Here is a 26,553-nt window from a genome sequence, read left to right as displayed (position 1 = left end):
CTCCATCTCCCTCTTTCTCCGACTTCTGCAAACCTCTGCGCTTGGCCGCGCGGCGTGGGCACTCTCCCCTACGCTCACACCACCACCACCACCACCCCCAAACAAAAAAAAGACAAAACTCTGGTCGAGAGGGGCAGCCCCGGCAGGGAAGGGAACCGGCAGGAATCCCCCCCGGGATCCTCGCCCGGGAGAAGGACGAGCTCCCGTCGCCTCGCCGAAATTCGTACTTGCAAAACGGCAAAGTGCTTTCCAAGACGACGTTAACGTTTTGCCAGGTTTATTTTACTTGTTATACACAGACGATACAAACGGGCAAAAACCGAAACATTTCTCAATGGAGCATGTACTGGTATAAATTATTCAGTTCCACAGACGTAACAGAACAAATATAAAAATCACAACATTCGATTTACAGAAGAGTCAAAAATATACACACGTTTATGACCCTGAATTTCTAATAGGAAATTTCCCCGTCGAGTGTAATCTAGACTGAATATTTAGCCTGATGCATATTTCAGTTTGTAATTTTTTTTTCCATATAAAAATGCGTTAATTGTATAGATTTGCTACTCAAAATTCGAAGACTTACTATTCTGCTTCGCCGGGGGGGAGACCTGAAGGGATATTAGTTCTCCTTCATTAATATAATAAGAGGTTTACAAGGAAAGATCGCTCTTACTTTCGATGTGCATTTGATTCCCCAGGAAGTCAGATCTCGGTTAGCTACTTTATGAAAAAGTCAATTCCAAAACTAAATGCAGTAAAATATACAACTCACGATTCATCTTCACTGGACTACACTATGGTTACCAACAATTCAGTCGTCTATATCTTTTTTTTTTTTTTTAGATTATTCATTACAAAGATTTACAGCAATATAAAGAAAGAGGGGAAAACTGCAAAGAAATTTGAAAAGAGTTTGTCAGCATATTTGGCACCTGCAGGGACCAGTAATGGATTTGGCACTTGGGGGCGGGGGGGGGGAATACCACAAAAATAATAATATTGCTGATGTCGAGCTACTCCTTTTAAAGAAAAATACAGAGGCAGTTAATTTTGCTTTTGGAAGGCGTCATGCTACTTTAATCGACTTTCCTACGAGACGTATTTCTGTTCTTTTGAAGGGAAAGCTGAGCTATTCCTTAGCTGTGTTAGCCCAGGGCACAGCGTAATTATTTCATGCGAGGAATTGCAGAGAAAGTGAGAAACCCATTACTCGCTGCTACAGCTATGGACCACTCTCCATTTCCAGAGGCATTTAGAAAGGGTATTTACCTGGGGAGGGGCAGGGGGAAAAGGGAGCAAAGGGGGGCGGGGGAGAGGGGGCGGGATAAAGAAATTTATACAGGATCTAAGTTTTGTGACTTAACAATGAAAACAAAAAAAAAGAAAAAAGAAAAAATCCAAACAACTAAGAAGGAAACAGAACCAAAGAAAAGTAATCGGTTACAAGAAATTAAATACTATGTACAGGCATTTCACAGGCTCTTTTCCCCCACTATTACTGTTATCCCCTAGTATCCATCCATGGTAAAAGGAAGGAAGCGCTGTACGGTTTTGAGAGAGTCTAAGCATCCTACTTATCAGTGGGTTTCGGAGCGGCGGTGCCCCCCGCGCCCCCGGGCCGGGCCGGGCCGGGCGGGGAGCGGAGCGGAGCGGGGCGGGGGGGCGGCGGCAGCCGCGGCTCTGCCTGCCTGCCTGCCTGCCTGCCTGCGAGCCGCGGCTCTGCCTGCCTGCCGGGCCGGGGGTGCGGATGGGGCAGCTAGGGGCGGGGGTCAGTGCGCTAACGCGGAGGAGTTATTGTGCAAAAGGACGGCGGGGCCGGGCGGGCCGCGCCTAGCTGTGCGAGTAGAAGCCGTAGTAGCCGATGTCCTTGGCGCAGGTCTTTTCGCAGTCCCGCTGGGTGAGCACCTCGCTCTTGAGGGGCGAGGAGCTCTCGGACACCGGGGTGTCCGAAGGGGAGATCCGCCTCCTTTTAGCCTGCTCGTAAATCCCAGAATCGGTGGAGTCGATGGACTTAATGGACGAGGGCGTCTCGATCCAGCTGGAGTCGGACAAATCTTTGGGCTTGGAGTCCTCGGCGCCCGGCAAGGGGGACCGCTCGGGGGCCAGGCTCTCCGCCTCCTCCCCCAGGTAGGGGTTGCCGGCGGCCATGCGGGCCGCCGCCGCGCTGTTGGGCCAGCAGGAGAGGACGGAGCCCGACTTGCTACAGTACTGCGGGGGGCTGCGGGCCCCCCAGCCCGAGGGGTCGGCGTAGTAGCCCAGCGGCCGCCCGGCGCAGCCGGCCGCCTGCAGCGGCAGCGCCTTGACGCCGGCGGCCGCGTAGGAGAGCAGGGTGGCCGCGTTGCCGGCGAAGTCGGTGGCCGTGTCGTAGGCGGAGGCGGCGAAGTCGAGGCGGTTGTTGGCGGGGGCGACGAACCAGCGCTGCGGCGAGGGGGCCCCCGGGTCCTCGGCTTGCTGTGGGGAGAGCAGCCCGTTGGTGTGGGGCACGCTGCGGTCGGCGCCGGGCCCCGGACCGGCTCCTGCCCCGGGGTGGAAGCGGGACTTGGCGTAGTTACTCACGAACTGGTCCTGGAGGAAGGAGCCGGCCATGGCGTAGCGGGCCCCGGGCACGATCTGCGAGCGGGGCGAGTCGTTGGGGGAAGGCGTCAGCCGGTCCATGTCGCAGCCCGTGTAGATCCTGCCCAAGAGAAGGGGAGAGAGCTGGGTGTCCGCCGGCGCCCTCCTCGGCCCCGCACGTGGGGGCAGCGACGGGCCGGGCCGGCGGTCGCCCCAGCGGTCGCCTTGCCCTGCCCGGGGCCCCGCGCTCCTCTCCGCGCTCGGCCTCCGGCGCCAGCAGCGCCGAGGGCCTTAACGGGGGGGGGTTGCGGGGAGGCAGGGAGAGCAGATCTTTCGGAACCGGTTGGCCATTCGTTGGCAGGGCTGAGAGCCCCCGCTCCGGTCCGAGCCCGGCATCCCAACGGCGTGAAATCCCGCGCGGTGACACGTTGACCGGTCCCGCCATATGCGCAACAGGCAGCCCGGTCATTTGCCGCGAACAGCGTGAATGGCAGACTACGGAATTATATCGGCTGTTTAACACTTATTATTGGGAGTCACAGACGAACCATCAACATTTTACCGAGTTTAAATTAAGCTAATCTTTAAACACCTACTGTAGGAAATATAAAACCAGACACATCCAGTGTTCCCTGCGTGGCCTATATATAATTCTCCCATGCTGGGCTGCAATTTGCGATTATAAAAACTTTAATGGATGAATAACTACTATCTGTATTTAATTCAGGCTAAAACTGTGCTTTAATTAACCCTCCACGCCTCCTGGAATTTCTTATCCAAAATAAACTTGGCCCTTAAACAAATTCAACGTGCTAGACAACATTGAAGCTTCCCCCTCCCCCCGTCTCCTTTCAAGTGACGCCCTGTAAAGTTTTTTCCCTATTAAAAAGAAAAGCACTTGTGGCTGGGGGCGAAGGCCACGCAGCCTGTCTAAAGGCCGCGCATCTTCCTCACAGAGCCCCCAGAAGAGGGGGCAGGCGCCGATGCCGCCCTCCGTGGCACTTGGACCGCAGTTCCCCTCCCGGTGGGGCCCAGCTCCCCCGCCGCGACCCTCGCCCGTGGGGGAAGAGCCGGTGCTCGGCCCCGGGCCCCTCTCGCACTAGTTCGGCCTCCGCACCCTTGGACCGAAATCCCGCTGCTGGGGGATGCTGAACCGCTGTCAGAGCTGAGGGAGGCTTAAGCACACGCTCCGAGGGAGGCCGCTCCCTGCCGCAGTTTAGAGAGGAAAAAGGAGGTTTCCCCTCTCAAAGTCGGAGCTCCGTCCCGCAGACCCGGAGCTTGCAGCGGGGCAGGGGAGCTGCCGCCCTGTGCCTGCACCTCCCGCTGGCCCGGCACGGGGATGCCGGACGCACCGTACCCCGGGGGCCGGGCGGGGGGATGCCCCGGGCCGGGGGAAGCCGCAGCCGTCAGCGCCTGCCGAGCCGGGATACCCCCATTCGGCTCCCGAGGGCCGGGAAAGGCGGCGGGGAGAGGTCGGGGGCTGATGCCCCCACGGAGCCTCACTCGGGGCGGCACCAGCCGCAGCTCCCGTGGGGGGGCCACGGCCGGGTGGGTGACACGGCTGAGCCTGCGAACAGGCGGACCTGAGGCGGACGGGCAGAGGCAGCACGGGGACAAACCGCGATTAAAACTTCGGAGGCTTTAGCTCCACCCAGAAGGAAGAGGGGGGAAAAAAATATAAAATCCAAGCCCAGAGAAGAACCAAACGAGACGAAGAAATTTTCCTCCGGACACCGGCTGTGCGGAGCCCGGGGTTACGCAAACCCGGCGGGGTGCTGGGGGGCTCAGCCCCGGTTGCTCGGGTGCTGCTTTCCGAGCCCTTGCGCGTAAGGAAACGGCAACTTGGAAAGGGGCGCAAAAATACGTGCCAGGAAAACCCACCAACAAAACCGCCGCGAGTGCCAAAGCGAGATGCGGGCTCAGGTGCGGGCAGCGCGGCCCCCGGCCGCGGAGGTGGGCGCAGGCTGCGCAGGGCTGCGCGGAGGCCAGCCGCAGGGACAGCCCCTCCGCGCCCGCGGCCCTGCCGGGGGAGCTTGCGGGTGCCTGTCCCCCGGAGGGCTCTGGAGAAGCCTGACATTACACCTTTCGGTATGAAATGAAGCCAGCCCGCGTCCTAAAGCTTCCCCCTCTGACATGTGCGCGCAGCCGGCAGAAGGGTAATAAAAATCCGCTTTACTTACGTGTCATAATTGTCTCGGAAGCCTTTTGCGAAAGGGTTGTGGTCTATTTTCAGCTGTGTGATCTAGGGAAAGAGAGGATCAGAGCGCACGTTGTGAAAGCCTGAAAAATATACCCTGCTGCAGCCAACACATTTTTAAAAGGATCAAGCTTTTCCCTAGTCGATCAAATTGCCTCTAAAATGTGAAAAAATAAAGCCTTGGCATGCTTATAGATATCACAGTCTAATTTTACGATTTACTTTATTGTAAAAAGCACGATAAAATTTAATATTTAACCCCACGTTTTGAGACGTGTCAGTATTCCTACTGCACGGGTATGAATATATTTAAATCCAGAAATTAGGCAAAGCGTACCGCAGAACGGTAGCTAAGAGTTTACATTTGCATCGAGCAAAATAATTAAAGCAAGAATGTGGACTGAACATATGTCATTTGAAAAAGGGGACACCAGCCTGTAGCAAAGCCAGACCACTCCGAAACGTCGCCAGGCATTAACGAGCTTTTAATTTGAGGAAGTTGCTCCGTCACCCCCGGCGCAATCAATGAGGTTGTTAATTGATCTTTGCAGACTTAAAGCTTAAGCTAACAGCTTAACAGCTAACTGAGCCGTTTCCGACTGGAAGATAAACGCCGCGGATAAGCGCCCAGCTCCCGGCGGAGCGGCAGGATTCCTGCCCGGCCTGGCGGGGAGGGCAGCGCGGCTGCGGGCGGCCGGCGCCGGGCTACTGGGGCAAGCGTGGAGCGGCTCGGGGGTCGCCAGCCTCGGCCAGGGCAGGACAGCACAAAGAGGGAGAGGGGGAGCCCCGTCTCCCGGCGGCGGAGACCCGGGGGGGGGGAGGGAGGGGAGCGGCCGGGCGGCCTTGGCGGGGGTGTCCTGCAGGGAGCGCGGGCGACCGGGAACGGGATAAACCGGGGAGCTCTTTACATCGGTGTTCTGGTAGGCGGTGACCGCTATGAACTGGGTCTCGGGGAAGGTGAAGGTCTGCACTCTGCCCGGCTGATTGGTGTCCTCCGTCCCGTCTTCGTTCACCTCCACCACATGCAAGCGGGGCTGGTACTTGTGGAGGGACTGCAGAACCACCATCTGTCAGGCAGAGGAAAAGGAGGGAGGGGGCGGCGGGAAGAGGAGGACATCAGAGCGAGAAGGACGGGGAGAGCGATGCCCGCGGGGAGCGGTGCGCCTCCCCGGGACCCCGCCGCCGCCTCCTCCCCGGCCCCCCCCACGCCCCGCCGCCTCCCCGGGACGGCTGCGGGCTGCCCCGGCCACACCGGGCGGCGGTGTCAGCCTGGGCAACGCACCCGGGATCGACGAGGCCCGTGGCAGAATAAAAGGCAGGGCTTTTCCCCCACCACCATCGTTTTATTTTCACCTAACGACCGTAGCTAAAAAAAAAAAATACGTCCTTTCGGAAACGGCAGGATTTAGCCTGAAGCAATAAAAATAAGTCCGGTAGAGCGTCTGCGTTTCCCCCACTGACCTGCCCGTTGTTGTTTGATGCTCCTTTATTGTTTGTGAGTTTTAGTTTCCCAAAGGAGATTTCCTGGCGCATCCAGTGGGCTCCCGTGTTGGGGGAGTCGGGGTGCATGTACACCCGGTTTCCTAAGCAAAACAACAAAAAACACAACCACATCACAGTTCTCCCGTATACCCCGGTTCTGCTTCTGCAGCAGCACACGAGGTGGAAGGACACGGCTAAAGTTAGCGGTATTTCACTACCGAAACTCCTTTAATTTTAACCGAAAAGGATTAAAACAGCGTTTTCCGAACACCTTTTACTTTCTCCTCCACCTTTTTTTTTTTTGTAAAAAAAAAAAAAAAGCATCATTGGCCCATTCTCGTTTCAGAAGTCGCCAGAGCCAGTCCACAAAGGCTTTAATTAATCATTCTCACCTACATATGTGTCGGGAAAAGTGTTAATTGGAGGAACTTGCCTTGTACATTGGTGTCCGCCTTGCCGCAAGGAACCCATTTGCCTCCCTGAAATCTCCAGTGGTTGGGATCCGCCAAAATTACATCCACAAAAATATTGTAGTGAGCCGTGGGGTCGAGACCAGAAATATTAAAACTTAGGAAAGGGAACATGCGCCTATAAAAAAAAAAAAAAAGAAATAAAAAAAAAAAGAGGAAGGAAAGCAAGCCACCGGCAGCGACAGGCACACGCAGAGGAACCAGCCCGTTGTGCTTCATCCTCACGGCTCCCGGTAGCGACCGGGAAATAAAAAAATCAAAAGAAACTCCCTCCCCGAAACGCCGGGCTTTCCGCGGGGAAAGGCTGAGGACCGCGGGCGCGGGGACCCGCGGGGCGGCGGGCAGGGCTGCCCCGGCGGGGACCGGCACCGGCGCTCAGCGCAGGGGCCCCGGCGGCGGGCGGCTACCCCTGGGCGACGGAGGCTCCGGGCGGCTCCCCCGGCGGAGCCCGGCGGCTCAGCCCCGACACCCGGCGAGGGTCCGCGCGGTGGCTTACCTCCCCTGCTTCGTGATGATCATCTCCGTCTGGTGCCGGTGAAATTTCAGCCAGAGTGGCCTGTTGCACAGGTAGACCTGAGCCTTGCCGGGAACTAGCCCCGGCTGGGTGGAGGAGAACTGGTAGAAAGGTGCCCCTTGGTAGGAATGGCCATACTGCTGGGGGTACGGGTAGCCCGCCGTGGGGTAGCCTTGTGGAGAAGAGTTGGACAGGAGGCTGTTATAAGCTCCGTTGGTGATCACAGGATGGTGAGCCATGTAGCGGCTGGGGCTGGCGATGGAGAAGGCTGGGTGAGCAGGTCCATGCTGGCTGGGGTAAGGGAACATGGTACTAGGAGCAGAGGCAGCAGACTGGGGCTGGCTGGACTGAGAGAGCAGATAGCGATCTGCAGCAGATCCATCGAAACTGTGACGAAGCTCAGAGACCCCGTCCAAGACGGGAGAGAGTTTATTTCTCTGGACGTCCCCTGGTGTGTCCTTGGAGTCAGGAAAATTGTCTGTATCTGACTGATTCGTCATCCCCCTGGTAATTTTTTTCAAAGGTGAACTTCTCTCCAGGTTGTCAGTGGTCGAGATAATGGGATGATCATGCAAGGCAAGCTCAGATCCGCCTGCATGTGGGTAACTGCTGCTCACATTGAGAAATTTCTTGGAGAGCATGATAGAGGGAGAGAGACAATGCTCCAGCTGCATAGCTCTAGCACCACAGTAATAACCCTTCAGTCCCTGGATCTGAAAGGGCTCCTTAGTATCAGAAGCTAGACATCCTGGGACCCTCACTAGACAGAAAGCACTTCATCCACCAAATGCTTCCCAAACGTTTGATTTACTTTTTTTTTTTTTTTTTTTTTTTTTTTTTCCTTCCCTGGGAGAAGAGATTGGCCAATTGACACTATGCAGCAATCAGGAAAGACTCACTTTTGATCTTGCTGCTTGTGGAGAGGATGAAACGGCTTCTGCCATTGGTTAACCGCTGACAGTAATTTAATTAGATAGACATTAATTAGGATAATCACCTGGCTCCTGGTCGCGACGATCATGGCAAATTGAAGGAGATGATTTTATTGTGAGATAGAAGGAAGGGGGAAGGGAAGAGTGTGTTTGCTGTAAGAGCTCATTATTATGTGACCTTTCCAGCATTTTTTTTTTTTTTTTTTTTTTACTACGGTTGGAAAATAAATCAAAACCCCCTGCGTTTCCCCAAATATTGCGCGCGTGTCCCTCGCCTTTGTGTGCCAGGGAGGAGAGCGGGCGCTGGGGGCTCCGGGGAGCGCCGGGCCGGGCGGCCGCTGCCCTCGGCTCACCTCCCCGCTTTGCCCCCCTCTTCGGGGCGCGCAGCCCCCCTCCCCCGGCTCCCGTGAGCGACCCCCCCCCGCCCCTTCCCACCCGTGCCTGCTTCGCGGGGGGAACATACACCCTCCGTCCCCGCTGCCGGCGGCCGCGTATCATCTCTTCTAAGTTCTGAAATAATCATAAGCCGCGCAGCCGAAGTGCCCTAATGTATTTGCCGCGATGTTTACGGGTTCTTTAGTAAATAAATATTTTATCTGGGAGCCGTAATGCTGGAGATTATCAGCAACACAGCGTGGAAGGCATCCATCTACCCATCCGGCTCCCGCTTGCTTCCCACCCGGTGCCTGCTTTCCCTCCGTGACTCAGTCCCACGGGCAGCGCCAGGAGGGGAGAGATCTTTTGTAATACGTTTGTCATCAGCCGCTGCCGCGGCCGGCGGGTTCCGGGCGGGAGCGGAGAAGCCCCGAACCACGCCGGTGCTGCAGCGGGGGCCGCCGGCACCCTCAGCCCGGGGGGGGGTCGCCGCAAAAGCGGGGCCCCGGCGGGGAGCGGCGGCCCCGGGCTGAGCGTCCGCGGGCGGCGGGACCCGCAAACCTTCGGGGAGGGGGCTGCGGACGCCCCCCCCCACCCTCCCCGGCCAGGGACACCCTCCCCGAAACGGGAGGGACCGGCCGGCGGGTCCCAGCGAACCTCGGGCTAACTGGGACCCGGACCCTCCCAGGCGAGAAGATGCGCCCGAAGAGTTCGGGGGACTCGCTTGTCACCCCGCCTCTGCCCAGCATCAGTCTCAATTTCCCTTCCTGGGCAAGCCTGCGAGTTTGTAAAAGCACCGGTTTTTTGCCCAGGGAGGAGCTCTCCTGTTCCATTTTTTTTAGTATTTTCCCCTTAGCAGTTTGGACTTCAGGTATTTTACAGATCGTGTCTCTTTCCAGGTGACAGCAGCAGCTGGCTTCAAATTCCACCGATAGTTACCGCAGCCTGGGCCATCACATAATAAACCCAGCATATAATCATCTGAAGCCAGGCTGAAACTTTGCAAACTCAAATCAAGAGAAGCCTAGAACCAGAATGACTTGTCAGAATGCGTATTTCAACACTCTCAAATCCCACGGCCATTTATTTTTCTGTTGCTTAACTGTGAGCTAGTTCGGTTATTTGGTGTTTTCATAGAAGCCGGCATATACGTGCTCTCCGCAAGGAAATTATTCAAATAAAATAAATTATGAAGCAAAAAGCAAACACTTCACTGTTTTACTCGCAGTCGGGTGGTACAGCGCATGCAACTTTCCATACTATACCTTCTCCTTTCAGTGATAAGAAAATAGTTTTATTAATATCAGTTCTAGGTACTGTTTCTGACATTTGTTTCACCAGTGTGCTCACCCTGCCCTTCCCCTGCCTCAAACCGACAGAAAGGTAACGGACTTGTGTAGGCAGGAGATGGGTCGAAACACAGATAAACCCTGGGAAACGCTGCCCTGAATTACGGAGCTACACCCATATAGATGCGGAGCCGCAATGAATTCCGTGGTATACTGCCAATCACATGGAAGTGCTAATATATGCCAAAAATCCTCAGCGCACAACTCCTAAACTGGTATAATAGGGGGATATGCAATGGCAGGTGGTGTTACAGAATCGTCATAGAAAGGAGGAGAGAGGTTTGCTAATACAATATGCCCGTCCTTCGTGCTGACAGGTGACGAGGGGTCAAGCTGCTAATGAAGGTCTGCTCCGTTGCGGCTGGGGGCTCAGAAGGTGGCTGCTTGAAAACCTCTTTCTTCCTCCAAGATGGTATATGGGCTGCTGTTTTTCAGGTTACTGCATGCGCATATTCTTCCGAATCCTCTGTGTGGCTCCTAAAGCACTGGACAAAAATGAGGAAAGATGCCCCGAAAAACAGCCTTTTGATTATTCATGAAACATCTTAGTAAATGGAAAATTGTGCCTCCAAGTCAAACTGAGGAGCGGATAGAACAAGCTCGTACTACAGGAGATCTGCATCTCCAACAGACTCCCTTCAGCCACCCTCTGCAAGATTTGTCAAAATTAATTTCGAATATGCAAGACTCCCTGGTTTGTCTCCCTGCTTACACCGGCCCTTCCCGCACGTATACACTGCAGCACTGTGATCGCTTCTCTCCTGTTCTGCAGTGCCATGTTACCCACGACCTGCCAAACTGTGTCTCCCTCGTGGTGTTACACGTGTGTGTGGGAGTAGAGAGTGGCAGGGATGCGGAGCCCCCCCGGCAGATGAGCCACGGGGCAGGTCCCCCCCCCGATTGGCTCCTGCCCCATCTCACCCCAGGGTGCAGTGGTGCCTGCACACATCGGACAATGGCAAAGCCCAAAACCAGCCTTCCTCGACGATACGCAGGTTTTCAGCGCGAATCGCCAGAAAGCACTTCCATTTAACTACATGCAGGCACATGTCGTTTGGTATGTCTCCATTTTCCCAGGCTGATATTCTACTGCCTACTGTGGGGGCAGAGGGAAGGCCATAAGGAGGGCAGCTGCAAAAATCTGCATGTTTCCCTCTGAAGTAAGTGCATGCTAAATATACTTTGAGAGAGAGTTATTCTAAATTAGTAAATTAAAAGGCCTAAATAAGAAATTCCACACAAAAGAAAAACCTCTGAATGGTAATGAATAAGTAAATAGAAAACTACTGGGCACAAAGTGGAAAATAAGACAGTTTTATGGGCTATTTTTTTGCTATGCAAGTATGAAATCAAATAAATTTAAAAAAATCATCTTCAACACAAAAAGATGCACATAATTTTAAAATATTTGCCTGCTACAATTGTTGCCATTGATTTAAAAAAATGAAAAAAAAAACCAAACCCCAAACCAAAAAACCCAGTAAACAAAATATTGTGAGCGACACAGAGAAGGAACACTTCTGTCCAGGCAAAAGAATCAGATCAGCCTAAGTAACACCCAATACTTAAAAAATAAAATAAAAAACCCCAACCACCTCCCCCCACCCAAAAACCCATAGTCGCTCCCCAAACCCAGTTATTTGGCTTTGCCTGCTTAAAACCGAGCAGCCAACCCACCTGCCTTCCTGTGAGTGTTTCCCTCTCTAGTCAGTGGAAAGAGTTTTAAATGTCATATTCCAGTTGGAACTCTTTCCATATATTTATATATATGGACATCTCGTGTATGTTCGCTTTTGCAGGAGGGAGGGTTCATGTAACCTAGAACAGCCTCTATCTTTGATGTTTATTCTCAGAATACTGCTATTTATGACACCGCTCGTGAGAGTTGTGCGATTCAGTTACCAGCAAAACTGAATGCATTTTCTGAAGGTCAATTGTCTTTGGTGGATATTAGGGCTTGAATAATACTGAAAGGGAGCTGGCAAGGCAATTTTCAGCATTTTGGTTTTTGTACTTACTCAGAATTCCGCGCTGCTACAAACTTGTATTATTTTTTTTTGATCTCAATGAGAGTATCTGGTAGTCAATGGGAGACAAATTTCATTAGAGAATTTTTGCTGTCCTAGCAATTCATATCTCAGTAGTTTTACAGTAGGTAGAAATAAACCTTTACCAACACTTTTCCTACACTGTTAATTCCCGCCATCCTTTCTCAAAAAAGGCCATCCAGAACTTAAGACAGGTTTGTAAATGTATTTTTATTATGTTGTGACAATCAAAATATATATGTACTACTGATTTTCCCCCCAAATATTAAATGAAAATGTAATACATTTTTGCCCACCTTGTGTTCTTGAATGCTTTGGAATCTGTAAAGACCCTGACATAAAGAAACAGAAGCAACTGCACAATTAGAGACTGAAAGGTGTTATAGTGCTGCACTTACATTGCAAATGAAGTCAGATGTCTCTGTTTAATCAAATATAGCCTCAACAGTCTCTGTTTTGTGAGTATTAGAAACAATAAACAAATATACACAAGAAAGCATCACAAACAGTAAATCGGTTATTTAAATACAACTGTATCCAACATAGCAGCTAAACACTGGACAATGTTTGAGGTCATCAGCACATCCACATGCTCTTCTAAATGACGTTTGGGGTCCTGAAATATAAAGGATGCCATGAGAGCAATGACCGAAACACATCTCTGAAGGATCTCATTTACTTCAGGTCTATTTAAGATGATTGTCAGCTAAGAACACAGGCCAGTAACGCTCCCGCATTTTCCATTCTAACAAGACCCAGCAAATGACTGAATTTCCATGAGTAAGATTTCATTAGTCCGTACTATCGCTCAGGTAAGTTGAGGATATGTTTAGGAAGCAAATTTCTATCCAGCATCTGAAGAGTATCCGCGACAGCTATGAGTTTTAAGGACAACACACAATATGTGGAGTTTACTATGCATCTCACTAGGGCCAATATTTTAATCTTAGTTCTGGTACATTGCAATTTGTTTTCAGATCTTTCTACAAATGTGTGTTCTAATCCTGTAAAGACTCTAGCACGATCTAAAGCAGTCTTTGAATAGTTGTGTTGACTGCAAGGAAATTAGCATACTTATACCCATAAAAATAAAAAAATTAAAAAAATCTACAATGCTATGTTCAAATGTTCTGAAAAGTTGAATGTTAAGCCTGAGCAGTGTTCTGAAAATACACATCCCCACACACTATTACTCAATTGATGTGGGCATTTGTGGGCATCTGCATAGAACAATTCGATTATTTCTGGTTGAAAACCATATTCATACACTTCTTTAGTTTCAGAATTGAGATTAAGTAATTAATCTCCAAGTACTGCAAAATTATCAGGCATATTTAAAAACATCTCTAAACTTTATTGTAGTATTATTGTAACATTCTTGTGTGTAAAGAAATTAAAAATGTAAGACAATCATGTGTGGGAATTTAAATTTTAAAAAAAAAGAACTATCGTCAAAATCTAATGTATCCATCTAAGTTTACATAAAAGTGTACTAGAAAAATTTGTGCAAGCTGTCCGTCTTAAATAACTCATTTTCAAGGATCATATAGTTCTTCAACATTCTCTCTGTTCCTAGCAAATTATGTAGCCTAATAACATAATACCCCTATTGTGGGCACTGTTTCTTTACAATGCTTTTTATGTGGGTTGCATAAAAAACACATGGAAATTATTTAACTGAACCCTTTTGTAATTTAAAGAAAACTTAATAATTTTTTCAGGAAAAAAATTATTTTCTTTTTAAAAAACTGTATTAAAATAGATTTTTTTCATGCATGCGTAATGATTTAAACAACTAGTGAAGCTCAAGTTCTGTTTGAGATGACATCATAAGCCTTAAAATACAACCCTTCTTACATGTTTTGTTTTATATATGTATTTATGTATGTGTAGGTGTGCATAAACTCCATTGTTCTGAATGCTACAGAAATACACGAGTGACTGAACAATAGTGCAGATGTGTTATGACATAGCTGCTAGAAGCTGACACATAAGAGCAATCCAAAAGCCTTTAAATTCTTCTACTGCTACTAGCAATACAATAAATACTGGTTCTTTATGGACACACTGGGTATTTTTCAAGCTATTTCTTGTTTCCATCGCCCTTCTTGAATTTGAAGATAACCTCTTACAAACTTGTTTTGCTCTCCTCTCCCTCACCAAAGCACATTTCCTCAACATTTATGTTGAAATCACATGTAGAAATAGGTTTCTGTCAAGTCTTCTATAAAGATATCATACCCTCATATCGCAAAGGGCCAGAATAAATTGAGGGGGTGTTTTCAGTTCCAGCTACGGTCCTGAACTGTTTTCCTCCAACAGCAATACAAAGCAAGGCAGCTTACTTGCATACGTGCGTGCTGGAGCTAAGCACTGACAGTGTGTTCATGAACCGAGGACAGGGGTGAGCTGTCTCTTTAGCCATAATAACGTATAAACAACACTCCCACCCCTTTTTCAGTTATTACTATTTTTTTAAAAGTCTCCACTGTTTTGGCCTCTCTGACACAGACTCGGATATCTTTATGCCTCTTCTAGGAAAAGTTAGAAAAAAAAAAAAAAAAGAAAAAATACCAAATCTCAACACCGCTCCTCAGCACATAATAGAAACACATGTAGAACACGACTTGCAGATATTCTGCCGATTACGTATAGTCAAAAGCCTTGCTCCTTGCACAACAATCTTCAACAAAAATAAATTCATTATTTGAAGCATTGAGAATATCTTGCACGTAGAACTAAAAATCACCTACGCACATGTAAAAAAATTAATATTTAGAATGAACGAAGCATATCACTCCACCTCACTCTAATTCATCACACCTCACCTGCTTGCCAACATTTTTTATTGCCAGCTGTTCAGGTGTCATCTTATCTTCTTCTTCAACAGCCTGTGAAAGAAACACAGAAAAGGTCAGTGTTTCAGATTTCATTTACTTTTTCCCCAAGCCACAAGATTCTGAAAATATAATTCTCTTTCTCAAAAAAAAAAAAAGAAAGAAAGAAAAAAAAAAATCAAACACCAACACATATCAGAAAGTCAAAAGGAAAGGTACTTCAGCTTTTCAGCAGACGTGGTTTTAATTACTAAGCGTTAGTGCAAAAGATCAAGGCAAACACTCATGAATGGTTTTATTGTCAGATATTCACAAAACTGTTTTTAAGCAATAACCTTAAATGAGCAGTATCAATAGTTAAAGGTAGCTAAAGACAGTTAAGCTGGTAAAGCAGAACCAAAAATAACGTTACCTACATTGTTTCCACTACTGGAGGTTTGATCTCAATAAATTTTTACACTGTTTAAAGTCACTTATTTTAATACATTTTTATAGTGTTCTGTTGCAAGTGAATCCACTAACTTAACTAGTGAATGTAATACTGAATTTTGTTTTTAAGGAATTCTAAGAAGTTAAAAAAAAATAGCACTTATCAAGAATGACTGACATGCTTACTACTCAGAGTGCTTGTTGAGATCTAGTATTTAGAAAAAATATTTTTAAGTGTAAGCGCCAGTATTAAAACTGTACAAATAACTGTGATTCTTCTTTCTTACAACACCAATAATCATTTCTTTATCTAAGAAGAACATCGAGTTGGGCTCTAGAATGTGTTCTACGTACTTACTGTCCATCTACTGGAATGATACAGATAAATAACCTTTATTCTGCTATACTGGTCAAGCAGTCCTCGACTGAAGGAACGAAGAATACAATCAACTGCTTATTTTGGCCTACAGGAATCTGATATTCTCTTCACTAAGTAGAAATACAAAACTGATGTGATTGCTCAAATTTCAAAGCAAAACATATAATTGAATGCTTTGCTAATTTAGGGCAAAAAGTTGGGTGGCAAAGCCTGAAGAGCTAATAGGCAACTTCACACAGAAATGATATATAGCTGATTAATAAGAAACACAGTCTCTACAAGGCCATTAAAGCCACACTTGTGCCTAATATAACCAAATACCCGGAAACTCTGCTGAAAACAGATTATACAAATGAAATAACCACCAAGGGCCAAAAGAGCTCCTGCAACAATTTTTTGTTCTTAAGCTCTGCTCCTTTACAAGTCATTCTCAATAAAGCTTGTGGTAATCAACTCCTTACGAAATTAAGTAATACATTTCTTCATTTGATAAACACTAATATCATTATGGGATATGAATACCTTGTTATAATTCTTAGCTAATTCTAACATCTCCTTCACTACTGTTTCATTGAGTTTGCAGTGTTCACTGTAGTCCTGAAGTGTCAAACCTTCCATCCAACTCTTCTTGTGCAAATTTAGTAACATCTGCAAAACAAAACCTCTTTAGAGCATTCATTGTAAAATACATTCATAATACTATGAAGACCTCTTTGACAGAAAAACAATTTATAATAGTAAGAATGTAATAAAAAAATATCGATCTTACAATTGTTAAATAGAAGAAACACAACTATCAACTATACTGCTAGAGCAGATGATAAATTTTGCACATGTTCTTAAAGATCAAACTTCTTGAACCTTAAATATGAAAATGAGGCATGGAAACCAGGGCTGCATTTACTTTGACAGGAATAAGTTTTTCTTTTGTAATTTTTTATTTTTGCTGTAGGTTGAGAATGCAGAAACGCACTGTAGGAGAACTAACAGCAAGGTGAGTATTTGAGCTGCCAAGTAAGGAATGGCTGAAGCTTCTGGCCTCTGACAAAGTTGAAAAATCTTTTAATGCTTGGATTAAATGTATGAAGTAGTTATTTAGACTTTAGTGATTATCCTGAACTGTATGCAAGCAGCTGCCACAGTTGTGATGAAGTGAACTTCAAAAGCAACAAAAGAAGGACTTGTGTGTGTTTGTCCTCCTACAAAGTAAACAGCCCTAACACCAACAGGATAAAGCGATGCAGAGTTTTGATGGTGATAAACACAGGGACTATTAGAAATATCTGAAATGTTTTACTTGACACTCTGATGTCATTCTTGAAAGAGTGAAGGAATAGCTGTAAAGGCAACTTCCCGGTTTTCATGAATAACGAAAGCGTAATTTGTGGATCTTCCGCACGCTTGAGGCCTATAGGGAGGACCCTTTCAGCAGTTTCAGCTTGCCTTCAATTTGGGAACATTTACTACAGATGTCTCTGAGAACCCGTAAGCCCTGTAAGTGCTATCGCCTGAATAAAAGTGCCTGTTTCATCCTCTGTACAGCTTCCATAAGCAACCTGACTTTGGAACATACGAACGGAGTTGAAAGTTTGTGTCATAATTTGTATTAGCAAGACCTCAGTTACTGACAGAAGGAGTTGTAGGCAAACTGCATATGGACAGTTTAGCTAGGCTATCTGGATTTTAAAATTATGGTTTGGTGTGATGGGCTCCTCATCTAATACGTGAAGCGTGTACCCTTCTTACTACAGATGGAGATAACAGATCACCACCACCACACGAGAGGGGGTTGAGATATGCATGAACCTGCCTTATGAAAGACGCGTGGAGATACTCGCTGCCTCACCGATTAAAGTTTCCCTAACTCAGTCAAGATTATTCTCCTACTTGCAAAGGTACTAACTTACATATGTAAAGCCATTAAAGAAAATACACACTTGGAACTTCAGAAAAGACTGTATTGGCCACACTGTTGTATTTGAACGGAAACAATAACCTCTGTAAGCTTCACGGACATTTCCAGAGAGAGCTGGTTTTGTTGAATCAGTTACTCTTTTCAGTAACAGTGAGTCTTGAAAGCCTGACATAATCCTAAAAAGGGTTATGCATTTCACAAATTTTTTTCAACTCCCTGATTTGCATGAATATTCTTCCATTATTCAAAAATTTTTTTTTATTACTTCTAGCCCTCTAGAAGTCAAAATTAAGTGAAAAAACTATTCTGACCATTTAATTATAAACTCCAACTCTGAGATCAATTTATAACCCATGAGTGAGGACAGAATCTGGTTTTTCAAGAATTAACTTCTGCAAATGATAAATAAGCTTTTTTAGCTTTTTTCTGTTTGTTTTCCCAGTTGAGACTGTCAAGCTAGATTTTACTTGTAACTGATGAAATTTGATACCAAAGTAACTGACAATATTTGTTGTCATAACTGAACAATATTTTTTCTGTAAAGGCAGGAGGTCACTACTTCCTGATATTCAGTGAAGTCTTGGGGAGCTCCATTCATACCAACTGGAAGCACCTTTCTGTCAATGTGATTATAACCAATAAAAATCTGAAATTCTTTGGTTATACAATTCCGTTTTGGAAAATATGGTCTTCTAGCTTCAGGAATTCCAGCTTGTGAAAATCTAAGGCAGCTAGTATGTCCTTCAGTTTCATCACTGAAAACTTGAAACTTTGCACAAACCTGTTAAGTGCAGAGAACAATATGAGGACTCTCCACAAAACAAGTGGACAAAAATGTTGTCGAACTGTTTATATGAATATTAGAATGTGGTTTTAGAATGTCTCATCATCATGACTACACATCTAAGTGCTTTCTGGAAGAGAAGCCACCTACTTCAGGAGAGTTAAAACAACTACTGAAAATACCAGCAGTTGAAATCAGAATATTGTCACAAATCTTAAATAGTTTGTATAGAGTTCTTCGTCCTCTGAATAAAAGCTAAAACCATTACCTTCTGTTCTAGTTCATTCTTCCTGTAGTTGATGGTGATGGAATAGTAATGTCTGTTTAGTCCATGAATTAGTGCCTGTAAAATTCAGGGAAAAGTTTGCATAAAAATTGAAATGAACAAATATTAGAAGGGAAGAGCTGATTTAAATACAGCCATCTCCAAACATCACTTAAATGAAAGAAAAACCATAAAGAAACAAACACAGAGATACTATAAGTAGGTCTCAAGTAAATATACCTGTTCCTATTTCTCTTTCCCTGTTAGTTAACTGACAGTTATACTTTCTATTTCTAAACCACGCATTTTTTCACACAGTAACAACTATCATAGGAAAAAGCGGTAACTGCCTGCAAACTTTTGACCGATACATATGCACGAACATATTTCTCTCAAATCTTTCCCCTCTCAATAAGTTTGGTTATCACTTCTATTAAAATACAAGGCTCTTTCTGTTACAAAAGAACGTTGGCTATCTATTTATTTACAACCACTGCCAACATTCCCAAGTTCGTTCTCTAAGGTACAATACAAAGAGAGCAGCTGAAGCAGTGATTAAACATGTCAAATATCAGTTAGACTACACGCATCAAATTAATCTTGGATATTAAAGCTAATTTTCTTTTTTAACTTTAAATGAAAAAAAAACCACAACCAAACAACCTTTCTCATGTTTACATCCTTTGCAAATTGTTCCTTAAACTTGTACATTACAATCCGATCACCTGAAATTAGGTTAACTGACACCTATATACATGGATCTTCCATTTTGCTCATGTGCACTACATATATATATATTTTTTTTTTTTTACATTTATGACTTAAGAGTGAGTTGCATTAATATTTGGGGAGTGCGGGGGAGGAGGGTTTACGAAAATTCTACAATAAATCCTCACCACAACTAAAGTTGTCTATTTTTCAATTAAAATTTTACCTATGAAGTATACATTTAGAAATAAGATATGATAAATCATACATATAATATGCATAATTAGTGGTAAATATTTCTTATGTTTCAATCATTCCACCTATTTATGTTTAAATATAGTCTTTAGAAATATACAGAATGAATGTATATTTGCATTTTATGCAACTTAATATTTCAGCATTCCAAAATTATCTGTATGAAAGCTAAAAATGTTCTTATATGTACATTTTAAACAGATTTCTTTTGCAAACACATATACAAAACAACCTGAATGATTACAAGAACCAGCAGTTACAGATAACTATTACTCGTGACACTTATTTTAATTAAAATTGTAAAATACAGGGTTTTTAATTAATAATAAAGTAATTTATGGTTGTAACTATTAGCACTAAGTAGTTTCCACTGCCATTTTCTTATCCCACTCAAAATGATTGCATATGAGGTTTTGGGGTTTATATTTAAACTCAGTTGTAGATATTTAGGGAGTTCTCTAAAGCTCCTAAAATTTCACAAACATCTTTGCCTTCGCCCACTACCTTCTCTCTCTTTTTTTCTCCCCTTCCAAAGTCACTTTTTAAAAGAATGGACAAATGTAAAATGTAAACAACTGTTCCACTTCAAACCTGAGCAGTAGTTGCAGTTTAAACACTGCAACAGGTTAATTTAAAACCCATAAAACACTTCAAAGCAAAGCTTGTTCTGCCTGTGTTTTGTTTCAAATGGAAACTATCATTCCAACAAGACTTAAAAATTTGATGCACAAAGACCAAGTAAAAAGCTGTTGATAAGCCAACACAAGAAAAAACACAAACAAAAGGAATGAAGTCAAGCCACGTGCTATACTTATTCCTGAGATTTTAGGGAATGTCTTAAAATCGCTGCTTCTAGCCCAGCTGAAATCAGTATTAAGTTTGCTGCTGTCTTCAATTGAGTCAGAATTTTATATTCACAACCTTAGAATAAAAGCAAAACAACGCTGCAAGAGCCCTTCCAGTTTTAAGAAGAGTATCATTTTAAACTATGATTTTTAGCTTAACAGTGACATTTGCAACTCACTGCCAACTTGCAAAAAACCAACACAAACAAAAAATACCCACTGTTAACAAGTGAAACCCAAAACTCCCATGGCCAAAACATGCCATGCTGTAGTGACAGTGATATTAAAATAATGAAGCTGAACAATACTACAGGGGTTTACAAGGGAGGTCATTACACACGGTCCAGAAAAGCCCAGTTAGACCAGCCCTGAAACATGCAAGCATGGGCTTGCCTATATCTAATCAAGAGTATTAGCTGCTTGTTTCATACTCATTATAATTCGCAGTGTTTACCGACTCAAAAATCAAAAGTAAAACACAACGACCTCCTGAAGCAGACACTCTTTAATTGTCTGGTTTTTTTTTGTCTAGCATTTTTATAAATAGTAAAGAGCTTCAATGCATTAGTAATAAAAAACAACTGATCTTTTGAAAGATAAGGGTATGGTGATCTAGTAACTCCCAAAGGACGTCTCTCTTACAGCAGAAGTTTAGCCCTTATTTCAGTTCTACTATGATTAGCGTACCGTCTTTTTCCTGGATGTTTATCTAGCAAATATTACTTTTATTAGTCAAGTAATAGATCAAAAGAGCAAGAATTAGGCTTCAATGGTTGCAAGTGTACATGCCTTTTAGCATGCACAGTAACGGAAAAAAGTTTTCCGGAAAGAAAAAAGGAAAAACATCAAGGCAGAAGAATGACACAGGTAGAAGCATTAATCACTCCAGTGGATACTTGTTTCAGGACACAAGCTACTTCTCAAAATAAAGGTTTGCTTCGTTGAAGACCAACATTTTTGTCTTACTAGAGAAAGTCAACTTCAGAAATCAAACTTCGAATGTTTAGTTTCACAAATGCTTGCAAAGAAATATAAGACAACATACTCAAAAGAAACATTACAGTTGAAGCCGATCAAACATCCTATTTATCCACTGAATCCACTGCACCATTTTTTCAGCAAATTACTGCGTTATATAAAAATCAGAGATTAATTATTTAGGACCAAATACAAGGTTAAATCTAGATTAAGCAAGAACCTATATAGGCATACAGTAGAAAGACAAGATTATTAACGAAGAGGGAACTTTTTCCAGAATTTGCTTCAGAATAATTTATCTTTAGGAAAGCAGAGACGTTAATAAGCAGCAGTTTTTAAATTGCAGTACTGAAAACACTACCTATTCTTGCATCACATGGTATGACATCAATTGTCACTTTTAAAAGTCTGCATTTCTATAAATCTGTACTTTAACCTTTGCGGTATATACTTATACACGCATTCACACTTAGGTAGCTCATTTAGGTCTCAATTTTAAACCCTTCACATATACAATTCCATTGATGAATCACATCAATTATAAATGCATGCAGGAAAATGCTATAGAAAGAACAATAAACAATTTGTTGCTTACTGGTTTTTGGTACCTTTCCCCCAAATTGCTGAATAAATCTTGCAATTTACAGGACTATCAACAGTGGGTTTACCTGGATAGATGGCTTGTTTAAGTGACCCAGATTTGAAGTTGTTTGTCTTGGTTCATGTCCCAAGACCATCATATTAGCATTGATCAATCTGAAGGCATCAATAACAACCTGTAAAAACAAGATGTCAAGTCAATTCTTTTTAGAAAATGCAACTAATAGTGCCAAGCAACAGTGGACAAGGCACAATCAACTCTCATCTGTTTTTGGCCTTTATCCAGAAAATCATTTAATTATAATATTAATAAAAAAGAGCCTCCTGCTGGCTATGCTATCAGCACACTACACTACCTTGTACTGTAAGGTGACACCAATTATTACCTTTTCCGTGGAGCTCTAAGTTTTATATACATGATATCATCGTATAACATTGAATTTTTATGTATGCTTACTCTAAGCTTCAAAGGTATGCATGTGTTTGTCACCTAAATCTTATCCAATCAAAATGAATGACAGAGAGAGACTAAAACTGAAAGTGAGCACAAGCTAAGGGACCGAGTCTAAAGCCCAGTCCTGTCACATCAATTATACTACCACAATACTTGAAATGACAACAAAATTATAGCCAGCAAGGAACTTGCCCCATGTATTCCCTTCTAGTCAGATGCTTTTTGCTTCTTGTGCCTATGAAAGGGTCTATAAACTGTCTGATGGATTAAAAAGTCCTTGTCAGTGTCATGCTCAGGAGTAAAAAAATAGAGTAAAAGAAAACCAAGGTCATTTATGATTTAAAGGTACACAGTAGGTAGTATTCAGTGACATTTCATGGCAAATAAAGTAAAACCATCACTGACTTTTATTCTGTCCTGTGCTGAATTTGTCTATGAAAATCTTTGGAAATAGTATTTCATGGCCCCATACGATAAAACTCACACCCCTATCCAACACCTACGTAAAGCGGAACAGAACTGAGAACCCCACTCTTGTGGGCACTTGCCATTGCAGAGTCATAACTGCAAGATAAGATTTCTCATTTAGGCCCCAGCCTTTTATCTGGACCAGTGCACGTACGGCCTTGTACACCCACCGAAATAGTAGCAGGCATACTTTGCAGGCATCTTGTCTGCATATGTTTGAAGAGTTATTCTTGTTCATTAAACTAAATAGTTTAATTTTTTTTAACAGCTTTTCTACAATCATTTTTATTCTCTTCCTCTCCATCCCATAGGTTGGACAACAACAGATATCATTATATGGCTGGTTTCATATTTTGCGGAATTAGACCTGAACCAAATCTTTTATGTTGAACAAACAAGAAATCACTGAAAGTCTGCAGAGAAAGCGACATCAAGTCTCCCACCTTGTTCCAGCATTTTCCTCTCCACTTACACAAATATTAATAACTAAATACATATGCAATTTATTAGGAGGACAACATAAATATCGAGGTAATTCGTGTGGAAATAAAATTAATTGGCAAGTATTTATAACAAAAAAAATTATCAAAGTATAAACTGAAAGAGCCTAATAACTTATCACCTGTTGTATTTGCTTTTGAGACCAAATTATTTCAGGCACGTTAAGTGACTCAGTGCCAGTAAAGGCTATTTCCTGGACCCTCAGCTGACTGGCCAGATCCATCTGCATATGTCGTATCTTAAAACTGCATGCAGAACGTACGAAAAAAAAAGTCATCTTTGTTTAAAATGTTAGGTTGTGACCCAATTAAAGTGAGTTAACAGTGACATTTTTTTCTGAACCAAAAAAACCCAAAACACAATTCAGATTTAATGTGCAGCAGAAGCATGCTATCCGATACTAATGTTACAGAAAAGGAATTACATTTAAAAAAACCCACCTTAATTCTCAAAAAAATCTGAAATGGTTTCTATACATTCTGTGTGGCAACATAAAAAATAATTGTATTTTTTCCTTTTTTTAATCACGATCAGATTTTTCTCTATCTCAAAACACTTGTGACAAGCTTTTGCATATATCTCTGTGTTCCATTTTAACCAGATGCTCTAATTTATGAACACCTGGAAATGCCCAACCATAACAAACAGGCAGTATAAATTAAAAAGTCAAAGCCAAGCAAAAAAACCCCACACCACGGGTTCTCCAGAGACTAACTAGATAAGGGGAAAAAAACCCCAAGCAAGCAAAAATTTACCCAGAGGAGCAAGAAACATGATCTTAGCAGTATACTGTAATCACAAGGAGCGCCTTTATAACTTACTAACAGCCATGTGTGATTTGAGTTTAACTGAGAACTTCACTAGACAATGCTGAGCTTATCCAAGAATGAATGGCACTGTCCAGATTGGGACTGAGTCATAGACAATAAAGAAAACCCCAAATAAGTAACTGATTAAACTTGGTTCTGATGAAAAATTCAACATTTCAGTTGGTGTTCTCAAGGTTATGTTTGGATAAATTTCACATTAAAATATGAGAACTAGCTGCTAAAATATTTCTGAGTGATACTGAATATTACTCTAGCATCTTAATTCTGACCAGAAGTAACTGGCATTATGTTTCAGGTACTACCTGCATGGGAACAGACTGCCCGCTCTATCCGTCCTCCTGAAGGAATGAAATGCAAGTACTTCCTAAGTAGAATAAATATCAATCTAACAGAAAGTGGCATGAAATATTAAAATCACAAATACTAAGCTTTAAGAAGGGACAAAATTGCAATTTCTACAATTTTCAGAGGGGTACAAAAAGTATGCACGTGAGTGATATTTCTCATCTCAGTTGCACTGTGACGACCAATGGTAACTAAATACTTTAACTACACTAAGATGAAAGGAATTTGCTGCTATCACTATAGCAACCATCTTAAAGAAACTAACATGCTCAACAACCTGGAGGCTAAATTTAGACCTAATACGCAATAAAAACATAAACACAACAATAAATCCTACATATTCATTTCTATGAAATGTAATTGCTTTTTTCACAGTGAGCACAAATCAGTCCCTCCTTTAGAGGATTATATCCAAATAAATAGACTCATTAATGTCCAGGGTACTAATGAGCAATGGGCGAAGTAGGTGTTAATTATGCCACAGTAAGACTCAAGAAAAAAGCCCCGGTGAGCACTTGGAGGTGTGTACAAGCTGAACTCTCTTCTCTAGGTTTGTGTATTTTGAAGTACAGCATGATGCAATCAGATGACAGCAACATGGTCACCCCGTATTCTACGATGGAAACTTTAGACACAGTATTCTGAACAAAGAACCTCTAAGGATTAATTAAAAGCAGCACAAAAACCCACTCAGTTACTTAGATTTTTGTTGTATTTCTCATCCAAGAATTTTAAGCTTTCATTGTACTTAAATTACCTAATGCAACATGCACTGTTCTAGTAAAAACTAGAGTTTCCAAGCTTCACACTAAATTCCCTTTCTGTAAAGGCATAAAAAAGTTAAACAAAAGTCTATGCCACTGGGATATTTTCCAGAAATATGAAGGTAGATTTTTTCTTAAAAACGCACGTCCATAGTGCAACTCTTTCACCACTCTGACCATTTAATTTTTCCGAGTACAAGTGTCTTCAGACTTTTCAGAGGTCATTTCAACAGCAGACAGCTTATAACAAAACCATTAGCAGTTTGGCTAGCTTAAGGAAACCTCTTACTTTCCTTTTTTGTTTATTATCACTGCATGAATCTGCAGCATATGAGAGTTTATAATTTCTCAGGCTTGTTAAATTCATGTTAAAGGTCTGTTTTCTTGTTGAATAAATTTTGTTCATATAATGCTGCCTATTTCATATACTGAGTCTTTAATAGCACCTTTGGTCTATGCGCAACTCACAGATCAAAACAGAGGACTAAAATAGGGGTTGATGATGCTATTTACATGTGTGATTCCTGCTGTCTTCTTGTTAGTAGCTTTAATATAATAGAAGACCTTGTCTGTTTTGTAATTAACACATCTTTACTGGAGAGATATTTGGAAGTGATTGCTGTGAATATACTGGTTAGTAAAATAAACACAATCACACACCACTTTCTGTTATCAGACAAATTTGTGAATTGTACACATTATACTCCAGATCAACAAACTGTGATATAACAGCCAAGTAGAAGACACATTTATATAACCCTTTATTTTTCTGAAAATATGTATTCAATCTGACCTTGCAAATATAATTAGCTTGTGGGATGTGTGGATTTCAGTACCATGGATGCTTTACTAATTGCAGCTCTTGGAAATAGATACTAAATATTTGGAAGCTGCCAATACAAAATAAAAACTGCATCTTTTTGTACATCTGTCTTAGCTTCAAAAAGCATAATAATCTAAAAAACAATAACTATACAGCATTTTTAAAGCATTTCCCCAGGGTCAACAACCCACAGTAGAGCCCGTATAATGTATTTTTAGAAACAAAAATTACAATTATCTTCAGTGCACTTAATTACTATGATTCGTAGTTATTCACAACCTAAAGACAAATGCTGGACTCCTCAATTGCAAACTAGATAAAAACCTGGCCTTTTATAGTCTGCACATAATTATTAAAAATAATGGCTTGATTAAAATTTAGGATGCTTAGTAGCCAGACTCATTTTAGCTTATTCTGAGAGTGTGAGTGTCATATATATATTACCAC

The 26,553-nt window shown here is 43.4% G+C and overlaps 2 protein-coding genes across 4 annotated transcripts in view; both read right to left on the bottom strand.

The window, feature by feature from the left end:
• Positions 1 to 260: 260 nt before the first annotated feature.
• TBR1 (T-box brain transcription factor 1) lies at positions 261 to 8,011 on the bottom strand. Of its 2 annotated transcripts, XM_063342198.1 has the most exons (7): positions 7,205 to 8,011; positions 6,672 to 6,826; positions 6,218 to 6,339; positions 5,665 to 5,823; positions 4,740 to 4,801; positions 2,563 to 2,680; positions 261 to 2,457 (listed from the first exon to the last, which is right to left on the bottom strand). In XM_063342198.1, the coding sequence occupies exons 1-7, from the start codon at positions 7,894 to 7,896 to the stop codon at positions 1,837 to 1,839; spliced, it is 1,929 nt and encodes a 642-aa protein (XP_063198268.1). In that variant the 5' UTR covers positions 7,897 to 8,011; the 3' UTR covers positions 261 to 1,836. The 2 variants fall into 2 exon arrangements, with proteins under 2 accessions (XP_063198268.1, XP_063198267.1); XM_063342197.1 differs by having other exon boundaries at positions 261 to 2,680.
• Positions 8,012 to 12,116: 4,105 nt separating this feature from the next.
• The window catches only part of PSMD14 (proteasome 26S subunit, non-ATPase 14), a 48,710-nt gene continuing 34,273 nt past the window's right edge, over positions 12,117 to 26,553 (bottom strand). For both annotated transcript variants that reach the window (XM_063341622.1, XM_063341623.1), the window contains 5 exons: positions 21,990 to 22,097; positions 18,539 to 18,613; positions 16,094 to 16,219; positions 14,755 to 14,817; positions 12,117 to 12,542 (listed from right to left, as the gene is read on the bottom strand). In XM_063341622.1, the coding sequence (XP_063197692.1) occupies positions 12,444 to 12,542; positions 14,755 to 14,817; positions 16,094 to 16,219; positions 18,539 to 18,613; positions 21,990 to 22,097 (471 nt within the window). In that variant the 3' untranslated portion in view covers positions 12,117 to 12,443. The remainder of the gene's footprint in view (positions 12,543 to 14,754; positions 14,818 to 16,093; positions 16,220 to 18,538; positions 18,614 to 21,989; positions 22,098 to 26,553) is intronic.

This window comes from Chroicocephalus ridibundus, chromosome 7 (genome assembly GCF_963924245.1).
Source record: "Chroicocephalus ridibundus chromosome 7, bChrRid1.1, whole genome shotgun sequence".
Taxonomy (NCBI): Eukaryota; Metazoa; Chordata; class Aves; order Charadriiformes; family Laridae; genus Chroicocephalus; species Chroicocephalus ridibundus.
The sequence above is the reverse complement of the archived record's forward strand: the minus strand, read 5'-3'. Positions and strand labels throughout refer to the sequence as shown.